Source organism: Tachysurus vachellii, chromosome 6 (genome assembly GCF_030014155.1).
Source record: "Tachysurus vachellii isolate PV-2020 chromosome 6, HZAU_Pvac_v1, whole genome shotgun sequence".
NCBI lineage: Eukaryota > Metazoa > Chordata > Actinopteri > Siluriformes > Bagridae > Tachysurus > Tachysurus vachellii.
The window spans coordinates 20,040,801-20,054,379 of record NC_083465.1 but is presented as its reverse complement, the minus strand read 5'-3'; the positions used below and the strand labels follow the sequence as shown (position 1 = coordinate 20,054,379).

General features: G+C 36.6%; 1 protein-coding gene across 2 annotated transcripts in view; it reads left to right on the top strand.

Annotated features, from left to right (window-relative positions):
* dntt (deoxynucleotidyltransferase, terminal) overlaps positions 1-13,579 on the top strand; it is a 108,373-nt gene that overhangs the window by 61,277 nt on the left and 33,517 nt on the right. Inside the window, exons 9-11 of one of the 2 annotated variants that reach the window (XM_060872767.1) lie at positions 2,037-2,282; positions 4,965-5,048; positions 8,343-8,560. In XM_060872767.1, coding sequence (XP_060728750.1) covers positions 2,037-2,282; positions 4,965-5,048; positions 8,343-8,360 — 348 coding nt within the window. In that variant the 3' untranslated portion in view covers positions 8,361-8,560. Of the gene's footprint in view, positions 1-2,036; positions 2,283-4,964; positions 5,049-8,342; positions 8,561-13,579 lie in introns of those variants that run through there. The other variant, XM_060872766.1, reaches the window with a different exon arrangement.

The following is a 13,579-nucleotide window of genomic DNA, read 5'->3' as shown; positions in this document are numbered from 1 at the left end:
AAGTTGTGAAGCCTGGGACTTGTTTTAACTAATCAACCAGACAATAACATTTTCTGTGAAATAATGTTCAATAACTCAGAACGTCTGCGTTTTTTGGTTGATCAGCATTGGGATTCAGAGCTGCTGGTGGGTGGATGGGGAGGATGGTGCCAGCTTTTAGCTTTAGTTGGTTAGAGTTTTGGCTTCTTTCATGGCATTGTATTGCCAGGAAGTGAAATGCTCCATATAATAATAATAATAATAATAATAATAATAATAATAATAATAATAATAATAATAATAATAATGTGTGTGTTTGTGTGTGTGTGTGTGTGTGTGTGTGTGTGTGTGTGTGTGAGAGAGAGAGAGAGAGAGTTTGAAAGGGAGAGCATACAGTCCCCTCCTAAACTAGACCTATTTATTTATTTACTTATTTACTTATTTATTTAGCTGTAGACTGAAGACATTTGTGTTTAAGGTAAAAAAAAAAAAATTATTTTATTTACATGGTATTTACATCTAGATGTGTTAAGCAAATGATAATATAAAACCTTTTGTACTGGGTCACCCAATATTTAGTTGAGCAAAAGTAGAAGAACAGATAAACCATATAATAAATTGAATAATATAACACTTAATATTTGGTTGCATGTCCCTTAAGGCCTTAAACATTAAGCAGTTAAGCAGTTTCGGCGAGGACTGTATGTAAGCAACAGATCAGGTGACTAAGTTCTGACCAGCAGAAAAAAAGAAAATCTGACTGTGTGTGTGTGTGTGTGTGTGTGTGTGTGTGTGTGTGTGTGTGTGTGTGTGTGTGGGAGTGGTATCAAAAGTGCTGTTGCTCCTCTGGCAATTATTGCTCTTTAGTAAGAGTGCTGAAGATTTATAGGCTGCAAGAGGGTTATAGTTACTCAACAATTATTGCAGGCACTGGAATTAAACTGACAATTTGTAATCTTAATCGCCTTAGTGCTGTTCCCATCAGGGGCTGAATAATCAGACTGGGCGCAGGCCCAGAGGAAATCAATTTACAGCTTCCATCCTCAACCAGCCCTGACCATCTCTCTTTTACTCTCACCCTCCTCCTATCTTCTGTCTCTTTATCTCTCATTTTCTCCTTCTGTATTTATTTCTAATATCACCCTCGATCTCAATTCTTTTTGTTTGCTTTGTGTGTAAATCTGTCCTATCTTTCCATCATACATTTACTCTCCAAAGTTTTTGAATTTATTTTAATTAATTATTTTTTTTTTTTTTTTTTTTTTTTACTTTTTGAGCCACTTCAACCCCCCTGCTTATTGTTCTCTTTCTGTCTTCCTCTGCATACCTCTCCAGCTTCCTGCTTGCCTGCATGTGCTCGGTGGTAAAGTCTGGAATTGATTTCATTTCCTATGGAGTGGAACCATTTAGCACAGATTGAGAATGGTATCCTGCTGTTGTCACCGTGTTAAGAGTTACAATTTAGCAGCGACGGTATACTGAGAAAAAGTGCCCTTTAGCAGTCTCTGATCTTTAATAAAATAGTGGGCATTTGCTGCTTGGGCTATAATTCCTAGGGTTTGATGCATATTTAATTAACTTTGGCCATTGAGTCATTGTATCCTTTACATTATTCTTACACATTCGGAAAAAAGCAGGCAGTCGCCTGGTTAACATCCGACGCTACTGTCAGCACAACCAATCTGAGTGCTCTTTAACCATAACTCTAGTTATGTAGTCTTGTATTGTAATCCCTATTAGTGAGCCTATTATGACCCTATTAGTAATGCATACACTATTTATACCATATCCTGAGTTTAAACTTTTTCCTCCTAAATATGTTATATATTAAAAAGTAAATGGATTGTTCATTAAAAACGATACATTATACGTGAAATAAAAAAATCTACATGCTTATAAGAAAACTTTAATGTTTTTATTTAATGTTGAATAGCATTACACTTGGCATATACAAAACTGACACAGATTGAGATCACTGCAGCTAATGTTTTATGAATGTAAACATTTCTTAGTAATAAGTACTGCACAGACTGTCATATCTTGTCTTACTTTTTCAGGGCATTCTCCTTTACTCGGACTTCCAGGAATCAACCTTTGACCTTAGCAAATTGCCAAGTCGTCGGTTTGAAGCCATGGACCATTTCCAGAAGTGCTTCTTGATCATAAAGTTGAAGACGGAGCAGGTGGTTGGTCAGCAGGCAGAGCAGAGATGTGGGAGAGAATGGAGGGCAGTGAGGGTGGATCTGGTGGCACCTCCGGCTGAGCGTTATGCCTTCGCTCTGCTGGGTTGGAGTGGCTCCACGGTAAGGGATGAAAGATCTAGGAGCTGTGCTCCATAAAAAGCTAAACCACTTCTATCCAGTTGATTATTGGTGCCTCAAGAAACATACAAACTATTTGCCATTATATGGTATTCTGGGTAGCTGTTAACAACAAAAATGGGTAACACTTTACAGTAAAAGTACTTGAATAAGCTTGGACTAATACTTGAATTAACATTTACATATATATGAACTAATCATAAGTTAAAGCATGTACTATTCACTAATTAACGAAGCACTAACCTTAATTAATGAGCCTTAACACTCAGCTAAACTGCTCATTTGCCAGTGCAGGTTAACAATTTGACTAGATGCATAATAAATTTTAATTGGTTTATAACAAACATGTTTGATTTAGTTTACCCAATGTGTTAATCAATACATTAACAGACAAACATGTACTATCATGCACTTAAGGTGATTATTATTTAAACATGAATTCATGACACTCATAGTGTTGTTAATGTTAGCTCTTTGTTATTTCACTATTAGTACAGGTCGTAATAAATGCATGATTATCTATGTACTGTTATTAAAAAAAAAAAAATCACATCCTTATTCTCTTAACTCTTCCCAGAAATCTATCCCACAATGTTTAAGGCATCATCTGGGATTAAGGAAGACACCTAGTTATTTTATGGTGCTCAGCTAAAATATTGTAACATTTATGTGAGTTCTCAACATCGATATAATGGAGATGTGGTTGAAAGTAGATTTTAGTAAATCTGTTTATGAACTTAATTTAAACTTTAGTTCTTTTTCTCTTGCTGTTCTTTTGTAGCCAGCCTAATTACAAAAGCACATGGGTGATTATGCTGTCATTAGGCTAAATGCCAAAAGAAAACAAGACAGCACTGGAGAAATGTAGGGCAACCTGCTAGACATAAAGTTTCTGTAAAAACAAAGCAAAATGAAAGCAGGGATTGGATATATTGCATACAAGCAGATGGAGTGAATTTTGAGAATTCTATTACTTGGTGCCAGTGAAATTAGTTTTGTCAAAAACAAATGCTCTTATTGTTTAGATTGTCCATCAGACTTTGTGGCTTGGTGGAGTACTGGGAGCTTATGGAAAGTACTGTAACAAAGAAAAAGCCCTCCTATGCTAGGGAATTTGGTCAGTCCCCACCAAGCAGCTGCTCGTCCCGTCATAAGCCAGTTAACCTCATCTATTATTGAACTGCTCCTCATGCTGAGTCGCATGGCAGCACAACAGATTCAGAGGAAGCACCAGCTATCCTCTTCCACATACAGGAGCTACTTGAGACACCCTCAAACATGCCACTGTGATTGACAAGGGTCAGAGATCATGGCCAGTTTTGCTCTTCTGTTTGGATTTCAACTCAGTTCTCATGTATATATATATATATATATATATATATATATATATATATATATATATATATATATATATATATGCCCAAAGTATATTATATTTACACCCAATATATATATTTTTAAATGTTTACATAATACATGCATCCATTTCATTTTCATATGCAAGCATTTCTTTTTCTTAAGTTAGGGACTATTATATATCAGTTTTATTTTCAACATTAAGCCATGCTCTGCTGCTAGATGACCAATTAAATTGACCACAGGTCCAGAACCTTGTTTCTCTGCTTTTTTCCCAAGTTGATTGCTTGGTGAAAGTGTGAGAAAGAGAGACTGATGGACCTATATATTTTTTTATATCCTGCTAAAAGGGTTGATTTAAATTGTCATTATTCTCCATATATACAGTTCATCTTGTGTTATATTATACAAGGTAAAGTGAGTTGTTTTTGTTTATTCATTAATTCTGTTTTTTTTTGTGCTTGTCAGATAAAATTAGCACTATTCTTTGCTTTATTACATTGCTTTGTTCATTTGCCAACGTTGCAGTGTCATGCGGTCTCCTTTTACAGTGTTTTGCTGATAAACAGTGCTAAACTGGCCATGACCTTTGGGAAATTAGCATAATGCAGAAAGCATTTGTGATTAGAAGAGATTAATAGAGAGCAATTTAAATAGGTCTGCTGACCATGATAAGGCTTTCTAAAGAGATTAATGTTAAATGGTGCATTTAGCTCTACATGCAGATCGGCAGAGAGCTGCATTTAGATAGTAAGTCTAGATTCGAAAGAATCGTTACTGAGGTAACTGATAGCACAGAGTTGAAAAACGTAAATGTTTTTTCCAAATATGTTTAAAAGCATATTTGTGTCTTATATAGTATGTATCACAAAAGAAGGGCTGAGACACGCCGTTGCAATTAAGGCAGTTTTATTAACATGAAGATACAGGATCTATTTAAAAGACAATAATAATAAAAGGTCAAAACAACAGGCAGGGGTCAGGTGATCAACAAACAGCATGGAAAAGGTCAAGATCAAAAACCAGAGAGACAAACACACTGAATGTGTACTTTGTGATATCAGTTAGAGTGTGAGGAGTTTTTAAAGGTGACACTGGGTGAATGTAAATTTGGGAACAGGTAAGTTTGATCAAGAAGCTGGTGACCATGAATGAGGATGTGAGGGTGCAGTGTGGGAAACGGTCATGGTCCGGGCATGTTTGTAGGCTGCGTCGATTCTTGAGATGTCAAAAATGACATGAGTATGATAATAATATATAATCATCATACAGTAAGTATCTGGCTTACACACAACTGTGTCTCTGTAGCAGTTTGAACGAGACCTGAGAAGATTTGCCCGGCTGGAGCGAAACATGCTACTGGACAATCATGCCCTCTTTGACAAAACTACGGTATGTCATACATTGAACACACACTTACTCTTTTCAACATCTAGAACACAATATTTGCATCTACAAGCAAATACAGTATATAGAAGCACACACCACTGAAAACACTGTAATAATCCTATGCCTTATGTAGACGTGTTTGTGTATTAAACATATGTGCCTACAGTATGAAACCATATAGTTAATTGCAATGTTATATCTCAAAGATAACAAATATTTCTTCTGGTATGTAAGAGAAAGGATGCCACAGAGTCAGGTTGGATCTCCTCTGTTTTCTCTTTATAGCTGTAAAAAGAAATTTCCTACAGAGAACCTCTGCAGGATGTGCTGTAGGAAAAGAGAAAGGACTGTGATGCAAGCGTGAGCTTAGTTGCGTTATAGCGCTTTCTACTTTTCAGTGGAAACACAGTGTGAATGCATCATGCTGCTTTTTCTCTCGTGAGGAGCTGATATTTCATGAGATGTGTTTTACTCAAATAGTAGCTGTGTGAAAGATGTCAGGCTTACATTTGAAGGTGTAGATTTTTTTTTCTCTGTTCTTATTTTACGAGGACTGATAAAGAAAGCACAAGAGTGAACAGTTTGCAAATTTTCTTTTTAAATCCAATCACGTGCTGCTCGGAGTACTCTCAGCTAAAACTTCACTCATTACTGTAATGTAGATAATGTGGAGCTGCCAGTAAGCTCATGTAAATGCACTCAATCTGTCATACAAAAGACACTCTGTGTTGTACACACACTAATGGAAGACATTTGTGGATTACGTACACGATTGTGCACAAAATGCTTTCCATAATTGAGTCATTTCCTTGGTTGACATATTTTACCAATTCAGCTCAAATAAAAATACCACAAGACACGTGCACAGCCTTTATGCACACTTAAAAAAATTTCTCATCAAATTTCACTTCCCCTGAGACTGGTGTGAATTTAGCCTGATAGTGACCAACATTAACATATAATGACTGCCACAGTTTTTTTTCTGTAACAAAGTAATCCATCAATGTCGCGTTTCAGTAGCTCAATGTGACAGCACAGCCTCAGTCATGCTGACAGCCAATCAGGACTGACACCTTGGGAGGTTTCCTCCAATGGGCCTGCAAATCATGTAATGTGTGTTGTCATATCTGCCACAAACGTTGGCAGCTCAGATGAGTCGATTTATGATTCGAGATGAATGATAAAAGCAGATGATAATGATAGACTATCGTATACTAGCTTCTGGGTCTTGTTCAGATGTCCTTGTTTATTTCTTTTTTCGGTCCGTCTTATGTCCGTGTTAACTGTGACAAAATAATGAATGTGAAGTTTTCAGTCATGCGGGTCACTTTGAATGCCTACAGTATATATAATAAGGACATTGTTATAATTCCCAATACCAAATATCTCATCACAGTAACACTTGTATGCTTATGTCACTGTTATAGCGAAATACCCTATGCACATGGTTTGCAGATAACCTTCACGTGGTTCTCTATTCATCATTTTTTCATTTACAGTATATTCAGTAACCTCTTTATCCTGGTCAGGGTCATGGTGGATTCAAGGCCTATCCTTGGAACAATGAAGTGAGAATGCACCATGTACCGTATGGGATGCCAGTCCATTGCAAGACACTCACATTTACACACTTATGCACACCTACAATCTTTTAAAAGTAGTTCCCCTGTGTCACACATTTCAACTCGGCTATTGGTAGTATTCTCAAACATGTCTTCTCACTCATCTGACATGCTTTATCACTTCTTCTAAGATCTTCAGGTCTTCTAATATCCAACTAGTAGTATGATGTAAGATTAGAGTGAAACATTTAAAGTAACCTTTAGAGTAACCAGTCGAGTAATCAAATAATAACAGAAAAAACAATAACAGAACGGTTATGGGACCACATATTTAAAACCAAAGAACTAGAACATATCTAAATACAATTCGGATTCACATAAGATGTTGGGATGCCATATGATGGACTCAGTGCTGAGTCAGTGCATATACTTTTGCCACTTGTGACTTCAGGTCCTGCCCCATGGACTCATTTGCATTGTGTGGTTGACGGGAAGTCAAGCAGCCAGTGATGTCGGGTTTTCAGACATGCGACTAGAGTGACAGAAAGGGAGATGACCTGTCTTTCTTGATCTACAAGGTGAAAAGAGGGTCAGCATTCTGGCAGATCTGGAGGATGAAAATGACATTTGGAGAGTTCATTTAAAGTCAGAGATGCACAATGTCTTTGGGAGCACCGATGCTTAAAGAGTATAAGATGGCTCTGACAATGTTTATTCAGAGACAGAGAATAGGAAGGAAACTAGGGAGGTCCTAGATGTACACACAGTGTCACACTGATCCAGTATGCAGTACAGTATAATGTCTTGAATGAAGGTCAGTCTTTTTTGTGATAAGAAACAGAGAAGAAGAAATCAGTGGACAGTGTGCTATTAAAGCTTCAAGCTAATCAAGATCAATAAAATATCTCTTTCGCTGTGCCCATTGCATGCACAGAGCCCTCCTTTTATTTCACCGTCCAAGACCAACACCAATGATGTGACGTTGGCTGCCGTGAACACTTAATTAACCGGAAGAAAGTATAGCTGACACAGACGAGTTAATGGTGCTTTTATCTTTGTGAAGTGCTCTAATTGACCCTCAGGTGATGGAATGAACTATGTCTTGTTCCTGTCTAATGGATATATACTGAGAAAGGGCGTAGCCTGATGAGGTTGCATAATTATCACATGGCTGAAGTCTTGACAAGGTCATCCTGAGTGTTGGCAGCCAGTTTCATTTTTGAAGATGAATGTTCTTGTGTGTTCCAGTTAAGAACATGGCAGAACATGCTTAAATTACACCAATTACAAGCTAGCACTTACACAAATAACCCTAGCACCTCTACAGAAGATGTAACAGCTTTTGGAGGTGGTAATTATTGACTAATGGGAGTCTGTAGCATGGTACATTTTAATAGGAGGCCTCAGAGTGCCACATCATCTGACAGATTCACGTAAATTTCAGTGTGTTGAAATATGCTCCTACTGTACAGTATGAGTCCAATGTGCAAGTTTGCAGGGTTTCTTTGACTCTTCGATGACTTTGAAAGGCAGTGGATTGGCACTTGTGGCTTGAAGCAATTTTATGTCTTTGTAGAAATAACAGATTCAGATGTAAATCAATGTTTTGTATGGGCTTGACACTTATGTCATTTATCATTCTCTAAGCAACGTAAATGTGAAAACAGAAGTGTATGTTTGCTTGGCCAAATGTGTGTGTGTGTGTGTGCGTGTGTAACTGTGTCCTCTACTGTAGGCTGAAGGTGGAGGATAATTAATATGTGGTCTGGGCTTTGATGAATGAGGACATTGGAAGATTTCATCAGCTTCAGACAATTCCGCTCCCTCCCCAAACAGGAGGTTTGTGTGACCCTGCTAACACCTCCTAAAATAGTCTCCTCACATTAACGGTCATTGAAAGTGGGTGAGATCTTTAAAGACATTTGTCAAAATTTAGCATTTTGAATATTCCATATCCTTTGTTATTATTCTTCTCTGTTCTTACATGAGGCATAGGAATTTGGTTATTCCATATATTAAAGCTCTGTGGGTCTGGGTGTGTGTGTGGGTTTGTGTATTCTTCTGCTAGGGTAATTACTCAAAGCCAGATGTGAGAGTATGATTAATAACCCACTAGCATGCAGACTCTGAAGCCGGATGTCCTGGCGTAGGGGTTGTAGCTGTATCTGTCATATAACATGGCATAATTAATATCCCATCTTCATGAAACCCACTCTAATTGTCCAAAGAGCTCATATCACTTACTGACTACTCAAAGCTTCAGCCACTAAAGTCTACTGACAAACTTTAATTGGGCAAACTTGCACCCAGGATTTACCTTAATAGCTGTATTTCCTTCATTTTTGCCATTAACCATAATTGTCAGCAGCTTTACATAACATCCGCAACAGTATACGCCAGCACAGATGATTTATGATAATTGGTCAAACTTTTTAGATATATACAGTACGAGTAGAACTGGTTTTGTGTTTATATCTATAATGGTGAGTAAGGACTAGTGTTTTTATTGTATACAGCAATCCATCGATTTTAATAAATACTATCTTGTCTTTTTTTGCTGGCAGCATTAAGGGACTTTCTTCCCACAGATCATCTAAAAAAGAAACAGGACTATATTTCCCCCAGAGAGTCTTTCAGCCCAGATAGCTCAGTGAGAATAATGTTGGACTAAAAATGGGACCCTTCTTTTACAAAGTGCTGAATTAAAAAGATAAAAATGAACATGGACGAGCACTTATACACAGCTTATATCCAGATTTAACTCTGAAATTATAATTAAAAAAGAGGAAAATCATAAATAAAATAAAATAGGGATTTATATTCAGGCTATAAAAATACAAAACGCTAAGCCTGCATCTTTTTTTTTAATCAGACATTAATTGCTTTGTCATCAGGATGCCTTTTCTACAAATTCTTCTTATTCTCCATAAGAGTTCTTTGATCAAGAACAATTAAAAAATAGCTTTTTATTCATTTATTTAATGGGGTCTTTATTTACTAAATTGCTTTATATATTTATGAATATACTGTATGCCTCAATAGTGACATAACATGAGGCAGGGATTCCTGTCAGCACTTTGCTCAGCATGTTTCCTACCAAATTGGGAAAAAAAAATGTTGGCAATTTTGCCATCTTTGCAAGACATCAACAACAACAAAAAAAGATGATGCTGTGCCAAAAAAATATTCTACCACTAAAGGACAATGAAATCTAGACTGGTGTCTATCACCTGAACGGGAGAAATGCAGAGACAAACAACTGACTGCAGGTAAAATAATAATATAATAGTTTTTCACAAATTTGTTTCATTCACTCAATGTCACTATAACCATCGACACAAAATAGGCAACACTGAAGCCCAGGGGTAAAATTATTGAAAATAAAGAATATCCTGGTTCATAGGCTTTAAATTATTTTTCTGGCATTTGCTAATTGTTGCTTGGTTACTCTGTATAAGTTGGTGTGGATCTCAGTACCTATTTTTATATGATCTATTTTGCTGTGCCACTCTGTAAGTTAGCATGCTGTGCCTTTAAGACTTATTAACATTAATGACCTGTGTGTCTGTTCTTGCTAACTGTTCTGTGTGTGCTGTGACACACTATGTTCCTGCAAGCAACGTGGTCATCTGTAGTGAAAACTCTGCTATCGAAATACTGCCAAATGTTCTGTGATCCATCCAGAGTCACATCCTGAAACCGAGAGAACAGAAGATAATTAAACCGCTCTATAACCACATTTATTTATTTATTTATTTTGCAGAATACAGCTTTCTTCACTCAACGTCTCTTAGATCGTTAACACTCTGTAGACACATTAATTTCAGGTAAACAAAAATCATGTAACTTTTTTAAAAAGGAGAATGTTTGTAATCACGAAGCAGCCTTATTTTCATTTAACCCATGGCAATGTAACATAGCAGCGTAGCTTGTCTTCATGTCCAATCACTAAACAGTTTAGAGGGCTGTGCATGAAAGCATTTTTTTTTTTTTTTATAAAGTGCCAACAATAGCAAAATGACTTGTTTTACATATCTATGACGGGAACTAATTTATGGATAATTCATTGGAAAGGACTTGAATGTGAAAACAAGCCAGAATTAAAATTCCGGAAGATAGAGATGGCAGTTGACTGAGATCAAATTTCAAGCACAATTCCCAGAAAATTATCCAGAGGGCTGATGTTTGAATACATAATCAGGAAGGTGGATGACATCTCGATGACTCATTATCCTATGATGTGCTGACACGTTTTAAAAATATTTGCATGAAGAAGAAGAAGAAGAAGAAGAAGAAGAAGAAGAAGAAGAAGAAGAAGAAGAAAGTGATAATTACATTTTGAGGATGAAATTTCAGTGCAAAGAAACAGCGAATGGCACTTTACAGCAAATCATATTTGTTAATTACACACCAGTGTGTTGAAGGAATTTAGTATATAAGATACATTTCAGAAAATTCACTATGTGTGGAATTTGTTAAAAATCACACTTTTCTTTTTTTTCTTTTTTGTATAACTGGGCTTTTATGGCAATGTGTTTCATTCTGATAAAATATTATTTATATACTTATTTATAAGTTTAACTGACACCTAAGTCCAAATCTTATTAATCAACCCGGTGTGCTTCAGCATTCAAGACCCAATATATTATATGTCACATCCACACAGTTATGTACAGCAAATAATGTACAATGAAATCTGGCCTAGCTCTCCTTAGACTGTACATTTAAATAGCTACATTAAAAATAAGAAATGAATAAGAAATAATTTAAAATGAACAATAATAATAAATAATAATATATTTGTACAGGAATGTGCAAAAAAAGGAAATGTACAGAATATTCAGGTATGTTATGTTACAACAGTACAAAGTGCAGTGTGCAGAGTGTCAGTGAAGCACAGGGTAAAAAGAGAACCTTTATGAAGTCCTGAGGGATCTGTATGGTGGACGTGTCCATGTTGAGGAGTCTAATGGCCTAAGGGAAGAAGCTCTTCCTGAGACTTTCTGTTTTAGCCATCAGATTATGAGAGTTCTTGCCTGATTGCAGGGGGTTGAACGGATAGTTACCAGGATGGGCGGAGTCCCTGAAGATTTTAACAGATCTGGTACTGCATCACATGGTGTAGATTTCGGACAGACAGGGAAGAGCAGGCCCAGAGCGGGGCTTTGCAGTATTAATATACTGAGTATTACTATGTCAACACACTGAATATTGTGATTTTTTTGCCTTAGTATTGTACTCCTAGCTCTGCTATGAATTCTAAATAACTTAAAACAAATTCTTAAAACTACTGTAATAGAACATGCTATTCATTAATTTCATTATGTGTAACTGCAAATATTCTTGATGTCACAAATATGGAGACATGTGCTCAAATTGCGAAGGGTTACTTTATCCATATACACGGTTTCCCATTGATTATAAATTTCCAGCATTTCCAGTTCTATCCTGAGATTGAGGTACTATCTTCATTTTGCATGCTCTTGCCCTGTTTCCGCTGAGTTTTCTGGTTTCTCACTCTCCTCCTATAAACATATTGTTAGGTGGTATGCCTCCTTTAAAATGTCCCTACATGTGAATATGTGAGTGTTTGAGGGCATGGCTTTATACACTGCTTTATATGTGGATGCTTTATCAATCACGTTTGCTGTTATAATCACCTCCACTTTTCTGGGAAAGCTTTGCAGTAGATTTTGGAGCTTGGCTGTGAGGTTTTGCAACTGAAACACAAAAGCGTAAGTGGTTTGCCGCTGATATAAGTCAAGGAGGCCTTGTGTGAATCTACTTCATCCCAGAGGTGTTCAGTGAGGTTTTTCTTGTCAAGCCGTGTCTTTATGGACTTCCCTTTGTGCACAATTTTTAACACTACAACATACTGTATAAAGAAATCCTATACAATTTTGTGATTTACACTTTATGGGAATGAGGAAGGCCCACATATGTGTGATGACCAAGTGTCCATATACGTTTAGCCACAGAGTGTACACTGGCTTGGAGCAAATAGGAGTGTTTTAATATATGCAGCTTTATTTATTTATTTATTTATTTATTTATTTATAATGATCCATAAGGGTTTCTTTTGGTAGCTGAGGTTACTGTAAGATTATTCACCAAGAGGCAAAGCATTCTGAATTTCTATGTCAGTGGAAGGACTTCACAAGCCGTGGTGACTCATCCATGGGGACGAAATACTGAATACATTTTTAAATGACCTATGACTTAAAAAATGATGCTATTTGACATGCAGTATATAAGCCAATGCTCCATTAAGTTGTTCCACTTTCTGGATGTTGCACCATCTTCCACAGAGTTATTATCACACCAAAAATGGGAACTACTACTATCGGTAATAGAGGCCCCTTGGGCAAGAATGGCACTGCTTGGGGTAGGAGCAGTGTGGGGTTCCCAGCTTGGGCAATTTATAAAAATACTCTGAAGCTAAGATCTTGTTTTAGAGAAATCCTCAGAATTGAAGCTAATAAGTGTAGAGAGTGTGTTGATAATGTACAGAGCCATTTCTGTTGTAAAAATTACTATAGAAATTGGAAGAGGGAAAAGGGGATTGAGGAGATAATGTCTGTACAAGCAAAATGTCACATTTTCAAATCCCAGAATATATTGAGCTAGTTTCACTTGTGATCATTTTACACCGAATGGATTGAAATCTTGCTAAAACCTGGCAACCCTAGTTCAGTCATATTACTTATTTCCTATTATTCTCTATTACATCGTCTTATACATGAGAAGCATCAAAGCAGTATTGAAAACAAGTGAACAAATTTACTGTACATTTAAAACAGCTCGAAACAATCTGCTTGTCTGTATCTGGAAGACTGAATGTTGCTGATTATCAACTGTTTATTATGAGGTTACTCTAAAAATTCACAGGACAGCAGCCTACAGCGTAAATCATGTGTGATATGCTCTCGACTTAATTTTGTTTGAGGCTATGTCGTTATTAATGTCGTCCTG